The 18,976-nt window shown below is 49.9% G+C and overlaps 1 protein-coding gene across 2 annotated transcripts; it reads left to right on the forward strand.

Annotated features, from left to right (window-relative positions):
• The first annotated feature begins 4,205 nt into the window (after positions 1-4,205).
• On the forward strand, positions 4,206-18,370 carry xpo7 (exportin 7). 2 transcript variants are annotated; one of them, XM_062484260.1, is made up of 28 exons: positions 4,206-4,364; positions 6,615-6,761; positions 6,937-7,030; positions 8,195-8,367; positions 8,500-8,565; positions 8,702-8,806; positions 8,998-9,163; positions 9,290-9,363; positions 9,525-9,644; positions 9,757-9,903; positions 10,387-10,559; positions 10,682-10,875; positions 11,133-11,238; positions 11,405-11,540; positions 12,845-12,918; positions 13,014-13,094; positions 13,524-13,587; positions 13,706-13,814; positions 14,027-14,133; positions 14,527-14,615; positions 15,116-15,223; positions 16,370-16,452; positions 16,666-16,880; positions 17,002-17,140; positions 17,242-17,399; positions 17,504-17,602; positions 17,724-17,851; positions 17,963-18,370. In XM_062484260.1, the coding sequence occupies exons 1-28, from the start codon at positions 4,347-4,349 to the stop codon at positions 18,054-18,056; spliced, it is 3,267 nt and encodes a 1,088-aa protein (XP_062340244.1). In that variant the 5' UTR covers positions 4,206-4,346; the 3' UTR covers positions 18,057-18,370. The 2 variants fall into 2 exon arrangements, with proteins under 2 accessions (XP_062340244.1, XP_062340246.1); XM_062484262.1 differs by having other exon boundaries at positions 8,195-8,361.
• The last annotated feature ends 606 nt before the right edge of the window (positions 18,371-18,976 follow it).

An 18,976-nucleotide genomic window follows, 5' to 3' on the forward strand; every position in this document is an offset into this window, starting at 1 on the left:
AGAAAAACTCACACAGCAAGCATTCTGTATAGTTCTCATTTCATCCCTGAATGAGAACCAGTGAATGCCTTGCCCTTAGGCTCAGGTAGAGAACCCAGGGACTGCCATGGTGTATTGAGAGAAAGAGAGGGAGGGAGGGAGGGAGGGAGGGAGGGATAAAGAAAGAAAGAAAGAAAGAAAGAAAAAATAATTAGACAGACAAAATGTGATATCGATGAACTTTTTCAGCTACAGCATATCATTTTCCATATTTTTAAACACTGTACTTCATCTGTTTCCAATTAAGTGTGTGTGCGTGTGTGCATGTGCATGTTTGTGTACATGTGTGTACGTCGGCGCGTGTGGTGATGTGTGGGGGTGTCTTCAGGTGTGTGCGTCCCTCAGAGTCTGCTAACTACACAGGCTTTACACTGTAATTGTAGCCTGTAGATATATAGGCACCATTATTCCCATTTGTCCATCTTCTCTGAGGTTCTAATCACTTAAACAAAGTACAGCCTTGATTATTTTTGTCAAATGAATGGTTTAAAAAGTACAGGTATTCAATTTTAGCTGAGGGTTATCAATTATGGACCCATTTGCGACCAACAACGGAATAGAGAGAGAAATAAGGCAAGGCAAGAAAAGGAAAGGGTAGTACTACATGACCTTTCAAACACAATGGCAATTCAAAGTCCTTTTCAGAGGCACATGAACACGATTTCAAAGAAATACATACTGAAAACTGGACAGTAAATACTGTTAAAAATGAAACAGATGAATAAGCACAACAGACGATGTACTTCCTACGGCAGCTGAAGAAATTCAACCTGCCAAAGACAATGATGGTGCACTTCTACACAGCCATCATTGAGTCCATCCTCACCTCTTCCATCACCATCTGGTACGCTGCTGCCACTGCCAAGGACAAGAGCAGACTGCAGCGTATCATCCGCACTGCTGAGAAGGTGATCGGCTGCAATCTGCCTACCCTCGAGGACCTGCACACCTCAAGGACCCTGAGGCGTGCAAGGAAGATTGTGGCCGACCCCTCCCAACCTGGTCACTCCCTGTTCCAGCTACTCCCCTCTGGCAGAAGGCTGCAGTCCATCAGGACCAAAACCTCACGCCATAAGAACAGTTTCTTTCCATCTGCTACTGGCCTCTTCAACAAGGCCAAGGACTCCCATTGACATTCATTCACTTATTTAACTATTATAAGTCCATTTAATGGCAATTCAGTATGCATAAGCCACCTTATCTCAGTATCAGATTGCATCCGATGTTGATCACTCACGCTGCTCATTCTATTCTTATTTTTATATATATTTTATTTTATATTTAAATTCTTGTATTCTTAGATTGTTTAGTCCTTAGAAATAGTTAAAACTTTTGTACTTACTTAATTTAAGATTCGTATATGTTTAGTGTTTTGCACCTCCCTGCCACAGTAAATTCCGTGTTTGTATAACATACATGGCGAATAAACCTGATTCTGATTCTGATTCTGAATACTTTAACATGACGGAATCATAAAAGGTAAACCACAGGGGAAAGTGGCACAGGAGCCCCAGGAGAACAGGTGAGCTTTCATTCTGGACTTGCACATGGCACCAGTAGGGGAGTGTCTGGGGAATATTCTAGCTGTTGCATTCTGGGTGAGCTGCAACTGCCTGACAGACTTTTTGGAAGGCCAGTCTGGAAGCCATTGCAAAAGTCTGCTTGTGATAAATGCATGGATGGGTTTCTCTGAATCCTGTTTGGATATGAGTCCCCTTAGTCTTGCGATGTTTCTAAAACATACATAAAATCAAATGAAAGGATGAAAGGTCAGCATGGATATGACAGCATTAGTCTGATACGCAATTACCAGGTCATATCCATAATTTGGTTTGGTGAGAAATGATTTGATATTTTTTGTTATCATTCTTACCTCTCTGGACTGTACTTGAATTTTGTTCACTGTCAAAATCTTAAGCACAGCATGTATTCTTTATTTTCCGGAACCAGCTGTTATCGGCTGCAGGAGAGAGGGCCCATGCGTAACAATAAAAATGGTGGTTGTGATAAAAGACTGAAATGGATACTAAATGTGGTCTTCCTGGTTTTCTTTCCCTGGTGAATATTCCACTACGCTGAATTTCCTCCCTTCCTTACCCTCACAGAAACACCCTGCATGTGTGACTTTAAACACATCTAAAGGCATACAAAATATACTTGTGTAAATATGCTGTAACTGAAGCTACCCCAATGATGCTGCTACTCCCACAAGAGTACAATAGATCAGTAGCTCAGTGATAATACATTTCTGTTTCAATCAATCATCAGTCAGTCATCACCAATCATACATTGGCTTTCAATGCTCTGTGCTTTCCTATTGCTCTCTCTCTCTCTCTCTCTCTCTCTCTCTCTCTCTCACACACACACACACACACACACACACACACACACACACACACAGAGTTGCCTCCCCTACCAGCAGAGGGACAGTGCCCCCTATTGCACAAATACATCATTACAATCCTCCCAATGCCCCTGACAAATGAGACAGCTGTGTGTGTGTGTGTGTGTGTGTGTATGTGTGTGTGTGTGTGTATGCTGGCATGTACGCGTGTGTATGTATGTGTGTGCGAGGGACGGAGCAACATGAAATGAGGAGGGGAGAAGGAAGGAGCAAGGTGAAGGGGAGATGCAGAAGACGCGGAGAGGGATGAAGAAGGGGAGACGTTAGAGTCTGGGGACATGTTTGGGGAACCTCATTTCGTCTTGGTAGCCTCTTCTACTTCATCTTCTCTCATCCATTCATCTATTCTTCAATCCCGCCGGGCCCACAATTCTCTCTGTCTGATAGTATCAAGAAGAGCCACCTGTGGCCCAACCAACCCAGAGTTATGGCTTCCCCCCCCCATCACTCCCTCCCCATCGCCACTATCCCCCTTTCCTCTCCCTCCATTACCCACTCCTTCTCTCACTCGCTCCATCTTCAACTGGGACAGTACTACACATTTTTTCAGCCCACTGTATTTTGTTTCTCTCACCTGTATAATACACAGTCCATTTACACGCTCAACGTCATTCTTCTCTCATTTTCTTTCAACTGTGCCTCTCAAACATACATTCTTTCCACTTCTTATCATCATCTCACACTTCCCCTGTTTTTGTTCCCTCCTCCCACTCTCTTTCTTTTCCACTCCTTGAATAGTCACACTGAGGCAGGCGTGAAGTACTGGAATAACACGTTAACATCTAAAAGCAAAAAGGCAAACACAGGGCTTTATCTTCAAACCCCAAGATGGAGTCCTCTCTCTCCCTCCTGCCATCCCTGGCTGCACCACACTGACAATGTGGATTCCTGTAGAGAGCCCCCATCATTTGTTCAATTACCACACACATACACACATACACTCACACAAACACACACACACATACACACACACACACACAGCTGTGTACTAAGGCACTCTTAGCTCATTTTTTCAAAAATGAGTTAAAGATGGACTTCGCAAAATAGACATAAACTGAAAATATTTTAACTGATCTCTCTCTCTCCCCCCTCTAAAGAAATATTCATAAGGATGTTGATCACCAGGTTTCTATTGGTCATCCCAGATCAGTCAGACACAGAAACACACACTCCACTCGATTTGCCTTTTATATTTAGACATGTTTATTTCATTTAAAATAGAGACATACAGTATACAAAAACAAAAACCAAGCGAGTTCACAAAACGAGAGAGCAACAGTGCTTGATACTGTGCTGCCGCCCTGAGGATCACACTTGCTACAGCAGGATACTGCACGCAATACTCTCGTTTTTTTTGTAATGTATTGAAAAATATCTTGAACATGTTGTTGTGAATGTAGAGGGTAGGGAGCAAAGCCCCTCTGTATACAAACACACACACACATCCAAAAGGTTGTAAGGTTCCATTTTAATTTTTTTTTTATCGTGTACAATGTATTATATAGTCGACTTAGTTTAGTTCAATCCATGTCTACAACACAAGTTGTGTTTAATGTCTGTAATAAGTATGCAGTGACTGGTTTGATTGAACATTTATGTAATTTTTAAAAGGTAGGTTCTTCACACTACGGCAAAAGATCTGGAACACCCCTTTCGGAACAGTCTCAAAATATTCTAGAAGAGATTAACCGAATTAGAGTAATTCCCCTTTAAGAATCATGTAAACAAAGGCCGGTTTTGGTGTCTGTAAACGGTTTTTTATTTTACGCAACTGTATTCTCTAAAACACCATAGGATTACGGTACAGTGAAGGAATGGCGCAAGCGTAAACGCTTTATAGAATTAGAAAATCTGCGCGCATGCACTTTGTTAGGGGGAGTGAGAGGAGCATGAATGGAGCAAAATGGCGGATCATGTGCAGGTAACTAGAGGTTTATGTTTTTGTAATGAACAAGACTATGATATGGTTTGAAATTAACTGCTGCAAGAATTTAAATGCGTTATTTATTATACATACTGAATGCATCCTGAACGCATGCACATCGCGGCCGCGCGTTCCACGTTGGCTGGAATAATCGGATGCGGGTATCAGTGTTGATGACTTGTGGCCTGTCATCGTGCAGCTAGACTGGCTTATTGCATTAGCTGGCTAGTTCCTTGGGGGTGTAAAAAAAGAAAAGGAAATATTTCTGTTACCTAAAAATAACCTTCGAATTCCGCATCATGCAGAATGTATTTTTGCCAGCACCTTCCTCGAATGTTATTGTCTAAATTAATTTATTTATATGAAGTAAACAAGAAAGACATCCTATCATCAGGTCCAGTGGCCTTTTTGGTTGCCAAGAGAGGATGGGCAAAATAGAGCTAGCTGGCTAGCTGGATGGCTACATTTAGCGTTTGTTATTCTCATAGCTAAGCTATACTATACACAATATGTAGTGCCAATTTCGTAAGTAGTAATGGGCAACTTTTATTATTTAAGTTCTAATACAATGCTTAAGGTAGAACATGGGTGTGAGCAAGTCGAAAGTCTGCTAGCTAGCGACCCTGCTAACTTAGCATAGCAGCACTGCCTACAAAAATTCTCCCGCGCGACCCCGGTTCGAAATGAAATTACACGCTGAGAGGCGAGTGCTGTCTGCACTATTTCAATAAGGTCTTATTTCGCAAGCACGTGTCTTATTGAAAGAACCCTGTCATCACAAACCTAGACTGATTGCATTGTGGTGAATTGATTATTGGCAGCTAACATTAGCTTAGCCAGCTAACTAAACACCTGTCTCAGGCATTGTATATTTGCTGGAGGTGAAATAGTTTGTTCCCGAAATCGCTAGCTAACCCGTCATAACACGAATCTTTCTTCCCCCACCTTATATATAGTATATCTTATTAACACGGAAGTATTTTATGTAACAACGCTACGCTGTATAACATATTTGCAAACGGGGAAATTGACATGGTTCATTTTATGATATAGTCGGGCCCACACTTGCTAGCTAAGTGTAGCTTGCTATCCCTACTTGGCTGTAATGGTTGCTTGATTATCAGTCTGCTGCTACATAGACATGCATGGCTTGGTTTTTATGAGCTCGTGCAGTAGTAGCCTAGTGTCGATTTGGTTCTGTTATTTGTTTTAAACTATCCTATGTTCTTGTTTGGTTTCATGGCGCTCGCTAGGCAGCGACTGCTTAGACACCCGGATAGCTTATAAATAATTACTTCAGGTGCATGCGCACGGGGGGTGGGGGGGGATAAGTGTCCTGATCGGGGCGTTCGTCCCTGTGACGCCAATGTCACTTATCTTATTGCAAAGTCATCTTACACTTCCTCATCGTCCCATTACTGTTTCTACATCTAACGCCACTGTACTCATCAAATAATTATGCTGCCATATCATACATAGGCAACACCATGGCAGGGGTCTAGCCTGAATCCTTCAGAAACAATACCAACCCCGTGGTTCTTATCTGTAAATAGTAGGTCCTCTATATGCCACATAGGCTTTGTCTTTTACCATAACGTTTGAAATGATGCAAACGTGTATTTGAGTGAGAAAGGGAAAAATAGTTTCAGAGCTGCAAACCGGCTCTTATCAGTAAAAAGCAGACATGGTATCTTCTGTGTGCTCCATACCATGTCCCTCTCCCGAGGGCTCCTCTCTGTGTCAGGGTTAGGGTTCAATCTGTTCTCCATCAGACAACCACCTCACACCCATGGACCCCTCCCCCCCCCCCCCCCACGCTACTCTTAGGAGGCTCATCAACCCTTCTTGTACTCTGGCAGTCTCTATCGGCAGCTAGCATCTTACAGTGGCCTCGTATGACTCAGCATTTTCCCGCCCCGCCACACATGGGTGGAACTGTGGCAACATCTGGAGCATGAGAGGGAGAGAGGGTGCTGCTGGGAGAGAGAGGGAGGACGCTACACTGTCTGGTAGCCTGATCAGAAGTGACTTGAAGCATGTTTTAGTGTTTGGTTTCTGGTAACATACCCACTGTAATGAATACTGTCCAGCCCCTGTTGTAATCAGCATGCCCCCTATGCCGGAGATGGAAGGGTTGAATGTTGTTGTTTTGTACTTTTATGAAATACCCTGTGGCGTGTCAGACGGCCATCAGTATTAATAAATCAGTATTAATTAATCCTTATCTGTGTGTGCGTGTGTTTACAGAGCCTAGCCCAGCTAGAGATCCTGTGTAAGCAGCTGTACGAGACGACAGACACAGCGGTGAGACTACAGGCAGAGAAAGCCCTGGTGGAGTTCACCAACAGCCCCGACTGCCTCAGCAAGTGTCAGCTACTTCTGGAGAGAGGCAGTGTGAGTAATCGTGTGCCGACACTCCCGATTGGCCGCTTCAAGTGTGGCGTCGTCGCTTTCCGTGGAATGTGGATCATGTGTACGTGATGTTATGTTTACGGTTTTAGCGATGGAACGAGTCGTGACCGGGGAAATCCCCCCCCCCCCCCCCACTCTTTTCGTTTTTCTCCCCCAGTCGTCGTACTCACAGCTGCTTGCCGCCACCTGCCTCTCTAAACTGGTGTCTCGCACCAGCAACCCTTTGCCTCTAGAGCAACGCATCGACATTCGTAAGTCTTCAGCTCATACATACACACAGACAGACAGACAGACAGACACACAGACAGACACACACACAGACAGACACACACACAGACAGACACACACACACACACACAGACAGACACACACACACACAGACAGACACACACACAGACAGACACACACACAGACAGACACACACACAGACAGACACACACACAGACAGACACACACACAGACACACAGACAGACACACACACAGACAGACACACACACAGACAGACACACACACAGACAGACACACACACAGACAGACACACACACACACAGACAGACACACACACAGACAGACACACACACACACACACAGACAGACACACACACACACAGACAGACAGACAGACACACACACAGACAGACACACACACAGACAGACACACACAGACAGACACACACAGACAGACACACACAGACAGACACACACAGACAGACACACACAGACAGACACACACAGACAGACACACACAGACAGACACACACAGACAGACACACACAGACACACACAGACAGACACACACACACAGACACACACACACAGACAGACAGACAGACACACACAGACAGACAGACAGACAGACAGACACAGACAGACAGACACACATACAGACAGACACACACAGACAGACAGACATGTACACATACAGACACACACACACAGAGACAGACAGACAGACATGTACACATACAGACACACACACAGAGACAGACAGACAGACAGACATGTACACATACAGACACAGACAGACAGACAGACAGACATGTACACATACAGACAGACAGACAGACATGTACACATACAGACACACACACACACACACACAGACATGCACACACCGTATGTCAACCCCCTCAAAATGTCTAGACACAACGTAAACCTTGACCACATGCCTTTTATTCCAAGCAATAGTCATTCGGGGTTATCCACCACACCAAACATAGAAACCCATCCTATTAGGGGTAAGAATCGGGCTACTGTTATTGGTGATGAAAATAAATAGTGGAGTTGAAAGGATTGGGGAGCTGATCACAGCCCCAGAATGCATTTTGGTCACAGCCAGAGCAATGACAAATCGGGCTTAGTGGTACCGAAGTTTGTGTTTTGAATGTGTGGGTCCCCCGTGTTTCCTCTCCAGGGAACTATGTGCTTAACTACTTGGCTACTCGGCCAAAGTTGGCGGCGTTTGTGACTCAGGCACTGATCCAGCTCTACGCCCGAATCACCAAGCTGGGCTGGTTCGACTGCCAGAAGGATGACTACGTCTTCAGGAACGTCATCGCTGACGTCACACGCTTCCTCCAGGTACCTGTGAGTGTGTAGGCTCTCCGTGTGCATGTGTGTGTGTGTAAATCTACTGGACTTATTTACGTCCGTCTCAACGAGCGGGTTTGTTTCTGTGTCTCTGATCTCGCCGTGTGTTTCTGCTGTGTGTTTCTGCAGGACAGTGTGGAACACTGTATCATAGGGGTCACCATTCTCTCCCAGCTGACCAATGAAATTAACCAAGTAAGATCCCCGGGGCCTCTCCTCTTCTCCCCTGTCCTCCTCCAAACCCTTGTCTCCCGGCCGTGTGTTTCTGACGATGTGTTTCTGACGATGTGTTTCTGATGATGCGTTTCTGACGATGCGTTTCCGTCCGCAGGCTGACACCACACACCCTCTGACCAAGCACAGGAAGATCGCGTCCTCGTTCAGAGATTCCTCTCTGTTCGACATCTTCACTCTCTCCTGCAACCTGCTCAAACAGGTGTGTGTGTGTACACAATTTCTTTTTCTTCTTTCTTTTTTTTTTTTACTCCATCTCCTTCTCCGTCTCACCCATTTCCCCCCCCCCCTCTGTCTGTCTGTCTCTCTGTCTCTTTCTCTCTGTCTGTCTCTGTCTGTCTCTCTGTTTCTCTCTCTCTCTCTGTCTCTCTCTCTCTGTCTCTCTCTCTCCAGGCCTCTGGGAAGAGCTTGAACCTGAACGACGAGTCGCAGCACGGCCTCCTCATGCAGCTGCTGAAGCTCAGTCACAACTGCCTCAACTACGACTTCATAGGAACGTCCACGGACGAGTCGTCCGACGACCTCTGCACCGTGCAGATCCCCACCTCCTGGAGATCAGGTTGCCGGGGGTCAGGGGTCAAGGGGGGGGGGGGGGGGGGGCGGACCTGCCGCGTGGCTTCTGGGAAGTGGCGGCGAATTCGGCGATGGACTCACTCTTTTCTTCTTTTTTTTTCTTCCCTTGCAGCTTTCCTTGATTCCTCCACCCTTCAGCTCTTCTTTGATTTGTATCATTCCATCCCTCCGTCCCTCTCCCCGTTGGTGAGTAAAGGACCCGTTTATTATTCATCCGATTCCAACTCCGAGGGGCCTACTTGAGGGTGTGAACGCCCGGTTGCTGTCGGATGGAGGGCGCATGCTAAGTGGCTCGTCTCAAGCGGTGGAGTGATGGATGGTTCTCGTGTGTGTGTGTGTGGGTGCAGGTGTTGTCGTGTCTCGTCCAGATAGCGTCGGTACGCAGGTCTCTCTTCAACAATGCCGAGCGAGCCAAGTTCCTGTCTCACTTGGTGGACGGAGTCAAAAGGATATTAGAGAACCCACAGGTAGACAGACGCAGACACTCTCTTAACACACAGACAGGTCGTTTTCTATCTTAAGACTGAGTTGTGAGCTCTCGTTTTGCCTCGTGTTGATGTGTGTGTGTGTGTGTTTCAGAGCTTGTCAGATCCCAATAACTACCACGAATTCTGCCGTCTGCTGGCGAGGCTGAAGAGTAACTACCAGCTGGGAGAGTTGGTCAAAGTGGAGAACTATCCGGAAGTTATCCGCCTCATAGCCAACTTCACTGTCACAAGTCTACAGGTGGGTTTGTTCATGCGGAGGCCACGTTGACTTGGCGCAAGTTAGAGGTTCTGTCCAGTAAAGCAACCAACCCAAAGAGCTTTCGCCTCTCTCATTTTGTCACATCTTCTGTTAATTCAGACCAACTTTGGCCTAGTATGGGTGTGGCAGCTCTACAGTAGGCCACGCCACATAATCTAGCTAAACGGGACACTGTTTAGCTCTGGGCAGATAGGGCTGATAGACGCTAATATAACACAAGAACCTACAGAAACGTTTGCGACAACGTGCATACAGTATTTCCTGCTTTCACCGTTCATTGGTCTACTCTAGACCGTCATTTGGATCGTTTCAAACGGGCCATCTTCCATATATTCACGTCGACATCGCTTGTATCGGTTACGGCCGCTCCTGCCGCGCTAGCAACTAAGACAACGGCGTCGAGGGTTAACCGAAGCGTGTTTTGCCTGTGTGTGTGTGTGTGTGTGTGTGTGTGTGTGCCAGCATTGGGAGTTTGCCCCCAACAGCGTCCACTACCTGCTGAGCCTGTGGCAGCGCCTGGCTGCCTCCGTCCCCTACGTGAAGGCCACCGAGCCCCACCTCCTGGAGACCTACACCCCCGAGGTCACCAAGGCCTACATCACGTCGCGCCTGGAGTCGGTCCACATCATCCTCCGGTACGTGCGCGCGCACGCGAGCGCACGCCACGCAAATACACGCATGCCTTTTGATGGGTGTGCCTGTCGGACACTGTTTAAGTGGAGGTAAATGCACTGACGCCGTGTGTGTGCGTGTACAGGGACGGCCTCGAGGACCCCCTGGACGACGCAGGTCTGGTCCAGCAGCAGCTGGATCAGCTGTCCACCATTGGGAGGTGTGAATACGAGAAGACCTGCGCCCTCCTGGTCCAGCTGTTTGACCAGGCGGCCCAGACCTACCAGGAGCTCCTGCAGTCCACCAACTCCAGTACCATAGACATCACAGTACAGGAGGGTGAGTACACGCGCACACACACGCGTACTGGAAGAGAAGCTGTGTTCGGTCGTGCGGTGGTCTTCAACCCTGGTCCCTGAGGGTCTACAGCGTCCGGTGTGTTCGGATGTTTCCCTGCTCCCAAACACGCCGGATTCGTATGAAGGAGTTGTCATCGGGCACCTGCAGAGCTTTGGGGGTTCCTGAGGACCAGGGTGGAAGAGCACTGCTGTAATGCTCTCTCTCTCTCTCTCACCGCTCTCCTCCTCCTCCTCCAGGTCGGTTGACGTGGTTGGTCTACATCATCGGAGCAGTGATTGGAGGGAGAGTGTCGTTCGCCAGCACAGACGAACAGGATGCCATGGATGGAGAATTAGTGTGTCGGTATGGAGACACACACACAAGTTTGCATATATATAGATATAACCATCAAATGCTTTTTTTTTTTTTATAGGTGTTTTAGAGTTAAGGTTAGAGCACCCAATTTTATGATGGGGCCCCACTAAGATAGAAAAACAAACGCGTGTGTGTGTGTGTCTTTCTCACTCAGGGTACTACAGCTGATGAACCTGACGGACTCCCGGCTAGCCCAGGCAGGGAACGAGAGACTGGAGCTGGCAATGCTCAGCTTCTTCGAGCAGTTCCGGAAGATCTACATCGGTGATCAGGTGCAAAAATCATCCAAGGTAACTACGCCCCCCGCATACACACACACACTGGGTAGTCTGCATTCTCCCATTCCCCACCTGCCCCGGGAGTCCGTCTACATTCACATTTAGTCATTTAGCAGACTTTAGCAGAGCGACTTACAGTAAGTACAGGGACAATCCCCCAAGGCAAGTAGGGTGAAGTGCCTTTCCCAAGGACACAACGTCATTTTGGCACAGCCGGGAATCGATCTAGCAACCTTCTGATTACTAGCCCGATTCCCTAACCGCTCAGCCACCTGACTCCCACCTGACTCTAGCTTCGAGTAGGACCTTATAACTCCTGGCTTTGGCCTGTCAGCCCCTACCTCCTGAGCCTTCCCTGGTGTCAGGGGCCCCTTCACCGGTGTCAGGGGCCTTGTTGGTGTGGGGGAGCAGGTCCTTTGTCCCAGACTATTGTCTGCTGGTGCTGACAGCAGCCTTTTCCAGAGGCCCCTTAGTCATAGCTGCAGCTGCTGATGCAGAGGTGTTGTTTTAACTGCTGTTCATCTGACATGCTCAGCGTGTGTGTGTGTGTGCGGACTGACGGGAGTGTGTTCTCTTTGTTCCGGGCAGAAACTGCAAAATGTGAACGGGCCAGATAAGTGGTGGAATGTAGAAAGATTAGATTATCTCCCATCCTCACCCATTCGTGTCCCATTGGTTAGGTCCTAGCCCCCCCCCCCACCCCCCTTCCCGGGAGTGGAAACGTAGCAGACTGGTGGTCAGTGGTAGTGGGATTGACCCTGTGGTCAGTCCTGGGTTCGGGGGGGGCACTCGAGCGTTGTCCCAGTGAATCTTCCCAGTGGGACACCGGTGTTAGCGGTAGCCCACACCGGTGTTAGCGGTAGCCCACACCGGTGTTAGCGGTAGCCTCAGCCAAGCAGGGGGAGGGAGATGCAGAGAGGCGTAGCTAGCTGAACCAATGGGAACATTATCACCCCCCCCCCCCCCCCCCACACACACACACACACACACACACACACACAGTGTGCCCCCACCCCTCAGATCTGCTCTCTACACCCACCTTAAGTGTTAGTAGCATGTAGTACCAGTGAGTAGCTGGTGCATCAGAAGGCATTCCCATGTTGGCGTGTGTGCTTCCATGTCAGTGTCTCAAGACACCGTCATGTAAGACGCTTTGTAGCGACGCAATCTGGTTATCCGAGGCAGATCCCGGTCACTAGACACCCGACAGTCCACGTGGCCTTGTGTGTAGAGGCTGCGGTACTGATGCCGGGCCGTTCCTCTCGTAAGTGATGAGTTGATGATGTTTGCCCGCGCGCGCGCGTGTGTGTTCTCAGCTGTACCGACGGTTGTCCGAGGTGCTGGGCCTGAACGACGAGACCATGGTCCTCAGCGTCTTCATCGGGAAAATGTGAGTCGCGGGCCACTCAAGAGTCGCAGCAAATATCTGTGCTTCTTGCCTAATCAGCCACCTGAAATGATTTTCTCTCTTTCCTGGTCGTTCAGCATCACCAACCTGAAGTACTGGGGCCAGTGTGAACCCATCACCTCCAAGACCCTGCAGCTTCTCAACGACCTCTCCATAGGATATCCTTTTGTGCGTGGCGTCCATGGCCTTGCGTTCAGATGCACGTGCGAACGTTTGGGTTAGCCTTCTTAAAGGAGCGACATAGCCATATTTTATGTCTCCTCACATTTCTGTGTTAAAGGTACAGGAACGGGGGGGGGGGGCGGGTAGTTTTACCGTCATTAAGCCATGTGGAGATAAAAAGAAGAAAAAAAGATAGGACACAGGCATGGCGTGTTGACACCTTACACGCTAGCACAACGCCGGCATGCTATCTAAAGTCGCATGTTCGCTGTCAACAAACAAAGCTGCCATTAAGAGGGGGGGGGGGGTCTTGTTCACGGGCATATTGCGGGATCACCGCGTGAGAAGGCCTGGCGAGCGTGCTCACACGGGTGCAGGGTGGCGTCACAGCTCCGGTGGTTCTCCTTGACGGCGCGCGCGTCCACGTACAGCAGCGTGAGGAAGCTGGTGAAGCTCAGCGCCGTGCAGTTCATGCTCAACAACCACACGGTAAGCTGAGCCCTGACCTCTGACCCGCCCCCCACGCGGGGGGGCAGCTCATGAGATTGGCCCGCTGGGGAAATCTCGGTTCCTGTTCTAATGGCCGGTTGTGTTGTGTGACGTCCAGAGCGAGCACTTCTCCTTCCTGGGGGTGAACAACCAGTCCAACCTGAGTGACATGCGCTGTCGGACCACCTTCTACACCGCCCTGGGGCGCCTCCTCATGGTCGATCTAGGTACTCGCGTGCATTATTATTATTATTTTTTTCATTCTCTCTCTCTCTCTCTCTCTCTCTCTCTCTCTCTCTCTCTCTCTCTCTCTCTCTCACACACTAGTTAGTTGACACTCGATCTCAGCACACATTCGCATACCTTTTCTCTCTCTCACACTCACACACACGAATGTTGACACTAACTGTGTGTGTGTGTGTGTGTGTGTGGTGTTCAGGCGAGGACGAGGACCAGTTTGAGCAGTTCATGCTCCCTCTGACTGCGGCCTTCGAAGCTGTGGCTCAGATGTTTAGCACCAACACCTTCAACGAGCAGGAGGCCAAGGTAGGAGACACACGCGCACACACACACAGGCTTTCCTCCCTCACAACCACACACACACAGGCTTTCCTCCCTCACAACCACACACACACAGGCTTTCCTCCCTCACAACCACACACACACAGGCTTTCCTCCCTCACAACCACACGCGCACACACACACACGCACACACACACAGGCTTTCCTCCCTCACAACCACACACACACAGGCTTTCCTCCCTCACAACCACACACACACACACACACACACACAGGCTTTCCTCCCTCACAACCACACACATACATACATACATACATACACACACACACGACGAGCTACACATGAAGCATAACAGTCGCAGTATGTTGTTTACACAAACACACACACACTTACAAATCAAGTTTTGTCTCCTGTAGAGGACGCTGGTGGGGCTGGTACGAGACTTGCGGGGCATCGCATTCGCCTTCAACGCCAAGACCAGCTTCATGATGCTGTTTGATTGGATGTATCCTCCACTGTCTCCTAACCCATCTGTCCCGGCCCGGTGTGGTTTGTCTGGCTATGCTGGCTGGGTTGTAGATCTGTCAGTATTAACCCTCGTGCTGCCTTCGGGTCACATGACCCAAAGGTTCATAACGAACCATCGTTGTGTTTACCCAATTTTACCCAATACAAAAAAAAAAAAAAAAAAAAATATTTTAACCTTCGCAATGTGGGGGGTCTGAGACAGCCCAACGGCTAAAAGAAAATGCTTCACTTTGTTTTTGTATGCGGTAAAGTTGTCGCAATACGACGGTGGGTCACAATGACTGATGGGTCAGAACGACCCGAAGATAACACAAGGGTTAAGGACATATGATTGGATAAAAACGGAATTACGCCATTTGAAATATCGTGTCGGTTATAGACTTGATAGACCTTCATACAGAGTTACGCTGTTCCAGACTGTCTTGAATACGAGCCTGTCGATTGGTTGAGAGTGTTGTCCTTCACCCCGCCCCTCAGATACCCAGCCTACATGCCCATCCTTCAGAGAGCCATCGAGCTCTGGTACCATGTCCCAGCATGCACCACGCCCGTCCTCAAGCTCATGGCTGAGCTCGTCCACAACAGGTACAGGAGCTCATCTCCCAGAGACCCTGGCAACGCAATCAGCCTTTTAAGCTAGCCTGTAAACCAGCCTGCAGTGAGCCTGTAAGCCAGCCTGCAGTGAGCCTGTAAACCAGCCTGCAGTGAGCCTGTAAGCCAGCCTGCAGTGAGCCTGTAAACCAGCCTGCAGTGAGCCCGTAAGCCAGCCTGCAGTGAGCCTGTAAGCCAGCCTGCAGTGAGCCTGTAAACCAGCCTGCAGTGAGCCTGTAAGCCAGCCTGCAGTGAGCCTGTAAACCAGCCTGCAGTGAGCCTGTAAGCCAGCCTGCAGTGAGCCTGTAAGCCAGCCTGCAGTGAGCCTGTAAGCCAGCCTGCAGTGAGCCTGTAAGCCAGCCTGCAGTGAGCCTGTAAACCAGCCTGCAGTGAGCCTGTAAGCCAGCCTGCAGTGAGCCTGTAAACCAGCCTGCAGTGAGCCTGTAAGCCAGCCTGCAGTGAGCCTGTAAACCAGCCTGCAGTGAGCCTGTAAGCCAGCCTGCAGTGAGCCTGTAAGCCAGCCTGCAGTGAGCCTGTAAGCCAGCCTGCAGTGAGCCTGTAAGCCAGCCTGCAGTGAGCCTGTAAGCCAGCCTGCAGTGAGCCTGTAAGCCAGCCTGCAGTGAGCCTGTAAGCCAGCCTGCAGTGAGCCTGTAAGCCAGCCTGCAGTGAGCCTGTAAGCCAGCCTGCAGTGAGCCTGTAAGCCAGCCTGCAGTGAGCCTGTAAGCCAGCCTGCAGTGAGCCTGTAAGCCAGCCTGCAGTGAGCCTGTAAGCCAGCCTGCAGTGAGCCTGTAAGCCAGGCTGCAGTGAGCCTGTAAGCCAGCCTGCAGTGAGCCTGTAAGCCAGCCTGCAGTGAGCCTGTAAGCCAGCCTGCAGTGAGCCTGTAAGCCAGCCTGCAGTGAGCCTGTAAGCCAGCCTGCAGTGAGCCTGTAACCCAGCCTGCAGTGAGCCTGTAAACCAGCCTGCAGTGAGCCTGTAAGCCAGCCTGCAGTGAGCCTGTAAGCCAGCCTGCAGTGAGCCTGTAAGCCAGCCTGCAGTGAGCCTGTAAACCAGCCTGCAGTGAGCCTGTAAACCAGCCTGCAGTGAGCCTGTAAGACAGCCTGCAGTGAGCTTCAACCCCAGCGGTTGTCCATGTGTTTCCAGGTCCCAGAGGTTACAGTTTGACGTGTCGTCACCCAACGGGATCCTGCTGTTCAGAGAAACCAGCAAGATGATCACCACCTACGGTAGGAGTCCACCTCAGCCCAGTGTGTGTGTGTGTGACGGTGTGAGACGGTGTGTGTGTGACGGTGTGGTATCCCAGCAGGAGATGCCTGGGGGCCAAGTACAGGGTGTGTGTGTGTGTGTGTGTCTCAACTCCCCTCTTTCTCTCTCTCTTTCTCTGTGTGTCTCACCTCCCCTCTCTGTCTCTCCCTCTCTGTGTGTGTGTGTGTGTGTAGGTAACCGCATCCTGACGCTGGGGGAGGTTCCTAAGGACCAGGTGTACGGCGTCAAGCTGAAGGGCGTGAGCGTGTGCTTCTCCATGCTCAAGGCGGTCCTCAGCGGCAACTACGTCAACTTCGGCGTGTTCCGCCTCTACGGCGACGACGCCCTCGACAACGCACTGCAGACGTTCATCAAGCTGCTGCTGTCCATCCCTCACAGCGACCTGCTGGTAGGCGCGCACACACACACACACGCTGTCTTGGGCGTTTTCAGTGCCGTTACAGCATGGTTCTTGTCCGTGGGTGCTGAGTGAGTTCCCCCCCCCCCCCCCCCCCCCGTTCCTGCCACAGGACTATCCCAAGCTCAGCCAGTCCTTTTACTCCCTGCTGGAGGTCCTGACCCAAGATCACATGAACTTCATCGCCAGTCTGGAACCTCACGTGGTCATGTACATCCTTTCCTCTATATCTGAGGGGCTCACCGCGCTGGGTAATACACGCGCGCGCACACACACACTTGTCCCTGAAGCCTAAAGGGAGTTTCAGACATGCTTATACCTAATCCTACTGATGTGTGTGTGTGTGTTGTAGATACGATGGTGTGTACGGGGTGTTGCTCCAGTCTGGACCACATCGTGACCTACCTGTTCAAGCAGCTCTCGCGCTCCACCAAGAAACGTCCTGCTCCCATGGCAACCGACGATCGCTTCCTACACATCATGCAGCAACATCCGGAGATGATCCAACAGGTACACACACACACACATATAATACCCCACAAACACACAGGATGCGTATTATGCATTTTTGACAAGGTTTTCATTGTTTTTTTTGTTATTTATTCCTGTTACAGATGCTCTCTACTGTGCTGAACATCATTATCTTTGAGGACTGCAGAAACCAGTGGTCCATGTCCAGGCCTCTACTTGGCCTGATCCTGCTCAACGAGAAGGTACACACACACACACCAGGCACCACTGCTAGGAAACATCTCTTCCTTGTTCTTGTCTGAACTGTCGTGCAGACCTGCATTTCAATTTGTGTGTGTGTGTGTGCGCGCGCGCCCACTTCAGTATTTTGCGGACCTGAGGAACAGCATAGTGAACAGCCAGCCACCAGAGAAGCAGCAGGCGATGCACTTGTGCTTCGAGAACCTGATGGAGGGAATAGAACGCAACCTGCTCACCAAGAACCGCGACAGGTCCGACACACGCACATCCCAATAGATGCCACCGACAGCCCCCCCCCCCCCAGCCGCCGACACGCTTGAACCATCTCTTTCTCTCTCCCCCCCCCCCCCCCCCTCCTACAGGTTCACCCAGAACCTGTCCGTGTTCAGGAGGGAAGTCAACGACAGCATGAAGAACTCGACCTACGGAGTCAACAGCAACGACATGATGAGCTGACATTCCACGCGGCAGAGTCTTACCCCTCTCCGCCCCGAGTCTCCGCTGTTGTCCCCCCCGGCCCCCTCCCTCGCGTCCTGCTCAGCCCGCCGCCACCACCACCTCCTCACCCCCTCTCACCACTCGGGCCAGGATGCCTAGGGACCCTTTCTTAACCTGGCCTGCACTCCTCTGTATTGCACCCCCCCCCTCCATTCCCTTCTATATGTTCCCCCTCCCCTTCGTGTTTTTTTTTTATATAAGCATATATAAATATATACAGATCTATTTTATAGCCAGCGCGCGTAGGCCTCCCGAGGTCACTCGCCTGGCTTAGGGGGTGGGTGGGGGAAGGTCGGAGGTCACCCCGAGGGTTCGGGCGGGAGGGGGTTGGTGGGCGGGGGGGGGGGGACTCCTCTGCGCACTCTGGAGGGAGGGGATCACAGAGGCGGGGGGGGGGGGGAGAAGGGGTGCAGGAATTGTGGGGGAGGGGGGGGGGTGGCGGTCTGGGGTGGAAGTGTGATGTGCTCTGCTTCTGCCTGCCTTGTATAGAAAAACACACGGGGGGGGGGGGGGGGGGGGGAACAAGTGTACATTTTTTTTCATAACATTTTGAACAATGTTTATAATGAATTGAATTTAAAAACACAAAATGAGAAAAATGTGTGATTGAACTTTTTACGGTCTAGTGAGTTAAGTGCACCTGTCTGTCTGTGTGAGGAGGAAACCTCTTACAGGACCTAGGAGAGAGAGAGAGAGGGGGATTTAGAAAGGGAGGGAGTGTGCTTGAGCTGTGGAAGAGTACGACCAGAGAGAGAGAGAGAGAGAGAATGACAATAATAGGTATAGACACTAACAGAGAGAGTTGTATTTTTTTCTTCGAAGAGCCTCTGGTTGGAGTTTTGTAAATAGCCACTTCCCTTCTTTAAGCAGGTTTGGCT

The sequence above is a fragment of the Osmerus eperlanus genome, chromosome 18, assembly GCF_963692335.1.
Source record: "Osmerus eperlanus chromosome 18, fOsmEpe2.1, whole genome shotgun sequence".
NCBI lineage: Eukaryota > Metazoa > Chordata > Actinopteri > Osmeriformes > Osmeridae > Osmerus > Osmerus eperlanus.